General features: G+C 49.4%; 1 protein-coding gene across 1 annotated transcript in view; it reads left to right on the forward strand.

The window, feature by feature from the left end:
• The first annotated feature begins 2633 nt into the window (after positions 1–2633).
• Positions 2634–7988, forward strand: part of SLCO3A1 (solute carrier organic anion transporter family member 3A1) — a 112300-nt gene continuing 106945 nt past the window's right edge. The window contains exon 1 of the mRNA XM_042875639.1: positions 2634–2883. Within this exon, the coding sequence (XP_042731573.1) occupies positions 2719–2883 (165 nt within the window). The 5' untranslated portion in view covers positions 2634–2718. The remainder of the gene's footprint in view (positions 2884–7988) is intronic.

The following is a 7988-nucleotide window of genomic DNA, read 5'->3' on the forward strand; positions in this document are numbered from 1 at the left end:
CAGAAAAACTGTTTGGGTATGACAATAATTAACTATTAAATCCAAATAGTTCACTCATCCATTCCTGAAGCGCTCTACTGAAATCTCTCAGGAATGTAAGCCTGCAGGAGACAAGCTCAGGTCTGCTGAGCTCACCTGGCTGGAGACATGAGACCTTCATTCTTTCTTCCAGCAGAGCAACACAGGAGGAAATTTTCTGAAGAAAATTAGTGCAAGTGTACAAAATAAAGAAGAGAGAAAAAAGAATCCAAGCATTCTGTCTCCTCTGGACAGCGATTTAAGTGATAATCGTATTCTGCTGCGATAAACTAACCAACCAGATGTTTCAGATAATTAGTATTAAAGTTAGATTTTTATAGCAGCTGTTTTCTTTCTGCCAGACAAGATGTATCTGTATCTGCTTCCTGGGCAAAGTCTTACGACAGGATGTGTAAGACGTGACTGTGATGTGTGATGGCACTTGCTAAACCATCCAGCTTGAATCATGGTAAGCATAGTAGCATGTGCAGCAGCTCACTTGGGTTGCCAGGTACGCACTTGGTGGGTTATGTGTGTGTTCCCACAGCTTTGCTGCCTTTAGAACTCAACCTGGCATAGGCTGGCTCTGTCTCCAAAAGCTAAATGGCAAGACCAGCAAACTCCAAACCTTTGTTTTTGCAGGGAACTGTACAAATTCCACTGACGTAATTCTAAATCCTCAAGTGTTTTAAAAGACACTGTTCTATTTTCACCTATTAAAAAGTCTGTTGGGTTATCCATCCTGCTTATAACACTATAGAGGCCATTTGGAGCAAAGCACATCTTACAGAATCATAGAATCTAACTATGTTAATAGAATTAATATCCAAATCTCTCTACCTAGGGACCTTTCCAGTCTTTGATGTGACTCAGGTGTGCCTGAGAAGTTGCAGCAAGGCAAAGTTCAGCATGGGAGGAAGATGTTGGCAGCTGATGAGCAAAGGGCAGCAGCTGATTGTGCCAGGTCTCTCATGTGTCTATCAAGCACTGGTTTGCAGTTCTGGGCTTGGGTAAAGGTTCACCAGCTCAGGTGGAGGTGGTTCAACATTAATTTTCACCATCATGGTTATTGTAAGTGCCCCAATAAAGGAAGAGCAAAATGGAAATCTCTAGACAGTGATAACATTTTGGAAGGAGGCACTCAAAAATTCCGTTATAATGTCAGTGCTTTTGATTTCCCAGTGTGACAGGTGATGATTAACTTCTGCTGGGAGGAATTAGGATGCTCCTGAGTTCTATTTGCACAGGCATCTTCCTCAGTATTTAGGAGTTCAGAAGTCTAGAACATCTTTGAAAAGGAAATTTAGGATCCAAATCGTGTTTTGAAAAAGTTAGCCTCTGTTTCCACAGAAAACTGTTCTAAAGATCACTAACATCCCAGTACTATATGGTTCAATGCTGCTTAGCTGAGAGTGAAACAGCACGAAAATGTGTGGCCGCAGCCCCCAGTCTACACCCAGAAATGAACTGGAAAAGTGCACCTGAAGAGCAAAGCAGATCAGGTTTTGCAGGTAGGCCAAGAAGGAATGCAATCTGTAATAGTAGAAGTGATGATTAGCGGTTTTTAAAAGAAGATATCTTCTTGAAATTAGAACTCGAGGTGAGGGTGACAATGAAGGCCATCATCAGAAAGGCACATGGCTGGGGACATGAAGCACTGGCCTCAGGGCAAAAGCTTGTTCGTGTGCTTATGGTGCTTCAAGATGACATCTCCTGTTTTGTGCTGATATGGCCTCACCTTGAGCACTGTGCGCCACAAAAAGGACATAAAAGTTATTAAGGAGAATCTACAGAATGGATGTAGATGGTGAAGGATCTGCAGGGGGAGGTGTGTGAGGAGCAGCCGAGGTCCTTTGGTCCCCTCATACAGCCACCTCACAGAGGGGCAGAGCAGCAGCACTGATCTCTCTGGTGACAGCCACATCTAGGGAAAGGCATGGGGCTGTCGGGGCAGGGTCAGGTGGGGATTAGGGAGAGGTTGTGCAGGAGTGGAACAGGCAGCCCAGAGCAGCGAGCACGGCTCAAAACTCCAGGAGTTCAAAGAGTGCATGGACATTGCTCTCATATGGAGCCTGTGGGTTTTGGGTGTTGCTGTGTGGAGCCGAGAATTGGCCTCGATGATCCTTGTGAATCCCTTCCAGTTCGCGATGTTCTGTGACTCTGTTACCGTTCGTTTATTTATTTATTTCGAACGTGCAGTATTTATAGGTCCTCCCTTTGCCCTTTAGTCCGCGTGCAGGAGCTTCTCAACGGACACAGCCAGGAGGGAGCTGAGAGTAAAGCAGAACCCTGGGGCTGGGGGCGGCTCTGGGGGGCTGCGGGACCGCGGCTGAGCGAAGGCTGTGGCCGCAGAGGAACGGACCGCGCGTATCCCGGGACGGAGCCGCTCCGCCTCCTGCGGAGCCTCCGCCAGCCCCGTGCTTTCCCCCGCCCCTCTCGGCGGCGGGGCTCGCGGATCCGGCCTGCGCGGGGCTGGTGGAGCGAGGGAGCGCGGCACGGCGAGGGGAGGAGAGACGGCGGGAGGAGGAGGAGGAGAAGGAGGAGGAGGCGGCGGCGGCGAGCTGGCCATGGCAGCAGCCCGCGGGCGGAGAGGCAGCAGCCGCGGGCTGCTGCTGTGAGCGGCACCCGGAGAGAGGAGGAAGAGGAGGAAGGCGCGGAGCAGCCGCGGGGCCGCCATCCCGCGGCGGTGCCCGGAGGAGGATGCCGGGGAAGCGGGGCTCGTCGGGCGGCGGAGAGCTGCCGGGGGCCGGCGCGGCGAGGCAGCGGAGGCGGCGGAGGAAGGTGTCCTGCTTCTCCAGCATCCAGCTCTTCCTGGTGTCCGAATGCGCGCTGATGCTGGCCCAGGGTACCGTGGGAGCCTACCTGGTGAGTGCTCCGCTACCCGCCGAGCCGCGCACCGGGGGAAGTTGCCGTGAGCGCGGGGCAGCTCGCCGGCCAGAGCCGTGGGGAAGCCCGACTGCTTATTTGTATGTTTATGAATGTGTGTGTGTGTGCGTCTGACTCCAGCCCGGCTTTTCCCGGCTTAAATGACTCAGCACTGTGAGGGGTTCCCCGCCCGCCGCCCCTCTCGCGTGTGCGGCCGCACCTCGGGCTCCTCCGGGCGCCCGCAGTCGGGGCGCGGGGATGGATGCGCTGTGCGGCGGCCCGGCTCCTTGTGCTGGGTGGACGCCGAGAAAACCTGCGAGGAGGAGACATTCAACATTCAGCTTTCCCCCTCCCTCCCCCTCTTCCTTTAATCCCTACGTTACTAATTTCCCCCGTCCTCTTCAGGTGCTAAAGCGCAGCAGCCCCACGCATCTGCTCGGTAAGCAAACGCAAGACTTTGCGCTGAGTCTTATTGCGGTCTGCTGTCAGAGCAGGACCGTAGGAAAGAGTTGAGAAGGTGTCCGTGAGGCTGAGCCCATACCTCCGAGCACGCAAAGGACTGTGCTTCCAGCAGATGCAAGTGGAGAGTTGAATCAAATTTCTCAAAATAGCGTCCTGGATTTGAGAATTATAGTTTCCATGGAAAAGAAATGTAGTTGTAATCTTTAAGGCTTTTTGAGGCTGTACACGTAATATATTATAAAGTGTAAGAGCTCTGCATTCTGTGCTTGTATTTGGTACTTAGCGCTGCTTCTCTCAGGCTCATCTAATTATGTAAATTTGTACTCAGTGTGATCTGTAATTTTTCAAGGTATGTGGCTAAAATGAATGTGGTTAATATTCGCTATTCATAAACATGGCATGGAAATTTGCAGTCATCTCTATATTACAAAGCACATCAGTTTAGTTTGGGATGTACCTGTAATTCCAAAGGAATTGTGTTAAGATAAATTCAGTAATTCTCTCTCATGTGAGCAGCACCTTAGTGTGCCAGTATGTTGTTACCACCGAGCTCATTGCCAAGTGAGCTGTCAACCTGAATGAACCAGGGATAATCCTTCGTCCAACTGATGGCCAAGGAGTGACCCGTGGAGGTGATGTCACCCAGCGGGCACCAGGATGCTGGAAATATGTATGTGTGTGTGTGGACACGCTGTGCTGGTGTGTGAATACCTGCTGTGCAGGAACAGCAGATCAGTCTTGAACGTGGCGTTTTCCCCAAACTTCTTTGCATTGCACTCTGTTTGCAGCCCTGCAGTTCTTGTTCTGTTTCTCCCGTCTCTCAGGCTGTGCTTTGCACTGAAGTTGTGCACTTGCTGCATGTTGGAACATTTTGGAAAACATGCTGCCAGAGCCTCGGCTCCTTCCTCTGATGGTTAACTGCCCAGGTGCTGCTGTCCTCAGGCAGTGAAGTACATCCTCACCAAGCTGACATTGTGCCCTGATGCCAGCCAGGCAGCTGGTCAGTGGCAGAAATAAAAAAGGAGCTCCAAACAGTCACTAGCGTCCGTAAGCAGTGGCCCAGCTGCACTGTGCAAGTGTTCCTCAGTTCCCTGTATAATTCATCATCCGTCATTGCAAATACCACGCAGTTCTCAGTACAGTGAACAGATGCAAATGTGGAATTATCTTTGGAGGGTGAATTGGGGTGAGTGCTGCACTTACAGGTGTCGTGGGGGAGCAGAAGCAGGATGGGAGCAATGCATAGTGAAGGCTTGGGGGACCTAATCACTTCTGCAGACCTGTGAGGCCAGGTGCTGCTCGCAGGTGCTGTCTCAGGACCAAGCACAGCTGAACACTGTGAAGTTGCTCAGGAGCAAATTAATTCACTGCTGGACTTGGTGTGGCTGCTCCCCGAGGGACAAATTAACAGGTGAGACCAACGGGAGAGCAACCAGAAAGACAAATAGGGAGACGCTGGGGAGGCATTCACAGTGTGTAGTTCTGGGCAGTTGGATAAGCTACTAATTTTAGCTTGTCAGTGGTGACTGAGCTCCATGTTCATACTGTGCTTGGCCCCATGAGTAGCTTTCCCTGGTTATTGTGTTCCCTGGTTATTCAACTCAGGAAGAGAAACCTTTCTCTTTTTGCCTTGTATGGCGACAAGTGGATTTCCTCACTTCTATCTGCCTGGCTTTGCATGAGGAGACCATGGGGGCAACACCTCTGCGTGGTAAGGAAATGAGATGGGCTTGGCTGGTTAGGAGTGGTCGGAAAGCTCAGTTTTGACTTTGCCTTTTTGTGCTGGTAGATGTAAAAAGGAGTGCTGTCACTTCTTAATCTTTTTGGAGATACAGAAACTTTTTTTTTTTTCCCCTTGTTTTCCCTGCACAGTGAACTAGCGGTGCCTGCTCGAGTGTATGTGCAAAGTATACATTCATTATGTGGTTTTGAAGCAGAGATCGTTCACTTTTATTTGTTCATAAAACATCGTGCTTGCCAACAGGGCTTTATAAATAATAAATGCTGATAAAAATCTATACAGTCCAATTCTTTTTCCCACAGAACTCTGCAGTGAAAATACCGCAGGATGCCAATAGTGGTGGCCTATGTTTAATTAGTGTGGTGTCTCTGAGGTTCTTCCTGTGAAGTTTTAGGGAATATTTGATCAAGATCACGTTCCAGAATGTATTGCTCTTGCTGCCTGCAAAATGCACGCGTTCCAAACTGACTTGGAGCCGTACCATGCTTATGTAAATGCACGCCTGTGCTTCTGCCTTAATTTCTAGGGTTGTTGAATATACCCTGTTATTTCCATATTCCTGTAAGGTTTTGAGTGTGCATTTGCTTGGCTTTATTTCATTACTCCTGCTTGCTTTTGGAAACTTGCATTTCCCAGCAACTGCAGCGGTGCTGGGCAAAGCGCTGCTTGTAGGCTGCGGGCATTCCTGCTGCAGAAGTTACTCAGGGTTTAGCAGCAACTTCTGAAAGCCTGGATGATTTCCAGCCCCTGGGTTGCTCTCTGGGAGCTGAGGTCTGCGGATGGAAGAACTGTGCGTTAGCTGGTGCAGATGGCACGAGGAGAGAGAGAGATGGGAACATGCATTCTACAGCCCTGTGCCTTTCAGGCAGTGCAGCAGCGTGCCGGCTGTGCAGCCGTGGGGCTTTTCATCATGCTGATTCGCATACCTCGGCAGCAGCTCCCCCTCCACTCCTTGAATTCCTGCAAGTGTTATATTTTGGAGTATTTTAATTGGTACCGATGCTTCCTGTGCTCTTGATGGTTTGTCGTTGGGGTGTTTTGTCACCCTGCCTGTCAAAGGCTTCTGCCCCGGCCAGTGGTGAAATCACACTGGTGAAGGTGAAGGGCTCTCGGTTTGCCGGCCACGGTTTGTGGAGCAGGAGAGCAATTTAATTTTCTCTCCCTCTGTCCTTTAGCCTCAGATCACTCTGGTTTGAACTGACCTAGATGCGAGCACCCAACATCTGCCAAAGTCACAGGCTTCTTTAGATGGAGGGCGTGCATATGGGAAGTGCATTGGGAAGCAGTCCCTTGGTGTGCTCTGGGTATGGCTGTTCTTACAGAGCTCTACTGAGATGTCTCTGTTTGCTGCAGCTCTGAATGTAGCTATTCACGTGTTATATCGAGTGGTAGGGGATGACTGGCCTGAGCAGGAGATGGAAAGGAAAATAATTAGTCTTTCCTCAGGAGGGTGCATTGGTGTTTGCGTGAGAATGAATGCCAAATTGTTTCTTGTTTTCCTGAATGGAAACTTTGGAGCTGTGCTTAACTTTGTGGCAAGAGCTTTGCCTGTGCTGCAGCGCTCGGCTACAGCTTGCAAAAGCCATCCCAATGTATCTGCAGTAAAAGCAGTACTGTGTAAGTCCAGGTGAGATTGTGGGTACTGATGTGGTGTGTGATACTATAGAAACATGGAATATTTGGAGTTGGAAGGGACCCTACGTATCATTGAGCCCAACTGCTGGCTCTGCACAGGACCGTGCAAAAATCAGACCATTAAGGGACGTGCTCCTTCTTTTGGGTCTTTATTACTATTGTTAATGAAGACTTTGAAATACCAAATTGAGGAAGAAGTAGGATGAAAGATAAAAACAGACATCAATCATCGAAGGACTCATGCTGGAACAGACACAAATAATGTCCTGTGAGATGGAGTTAAGAGCGCTATTTGGAGCTGGGGTTTTAAAGTCATTTTGGTGTGCAGCCCCTCCTCCCCACGTTAAATGTGGCAAATACAGCACTGTTCTCCTCTGAGGTCCAAGTGCTGTAGTGACCCTGTCCAGCTGGCCTTGAGGTCAATGGCAGTGTCCACATGGAGGATGCCATTGAGGCTTGCTTATCACAGCAGCACTGCAGTGCTGGAAGGCTCCCTCTTGTGCATGCTGCTGTGCAGTGGTACCCAGGGAGTGCCTTTGTCCCTGAGTGCCTGCAGGCTGGATGGCCTGGGTGAGGGTGTTCTGCAGGTGAGGGGGATGAAGCTGGGATTAAGTGTGATTCCGTATTCTGTTGCTGAAGGTATCAAGCAAACTTTTGCTTGGTTGAGAGCAGCAGAGTCCAAGTGGCTTCAGCCCTGACACAGCAAGGAATTCTAGTTTCGGGTCCTTCACCCCAGGGGCTTAGCTGCAAGAGCATTTTTTTCCCCACTGAACGTACTGATTTATTGTTTTTTATTCAAGTATTTATTTTCCTAGAATAAGAATGTGCTTTAAAATATCACTGTATTTTTTTTTTTTCCTTTCTGTTCTCAGCAGTGCTGAGTAATAAATTAGCTGTAATGCTCATAATTTATTTGTCACTGGGGCATTTAAGGGGGGGGGGGGGAACACGGAGAGAAAATGAATGTTTTAACGGGGATGAAGATTGCCAAGCATTGGCTGGTTATTGCTTACAGTTCATTTTTCCTTAATACATCTTTGCTGGCTATGTTATTTCTGGAAAGTTGTTTCTAGTGTGCGTTTCCCATTAGGGAATATTGTCTGTTTTGCAGCTGAGTTGCACAGAAAGTTATTCTGGACCAGCTCTGCTGAGTGCATTCATAGTTGTCTCGGAAGCCTGCTGGTGTTTGTAGGGTCTGTGACTGCAGGGTGGAGGAGAAAGGTGCTCAGCTCTGGGTGCTCAGCTCTGGGTGCTCAGCTCTGGGTGC

The sequence above is a fragment of the Lagopus leucura genome, unplaced genomic scaffold, assembly GCF_019238085.1.
Source record: "Lagopus leucura isolate 7727_CA_CO unplaced genomic scaffold, USGS_WTPT01 Super-Scaffold_100015, whole genome shotgun sequence".
NCBI lineage: Eukaryota > Metazoa > Chordata > Aves > Galliformes > Phasianidae > Lagopus > Lagopus leucura.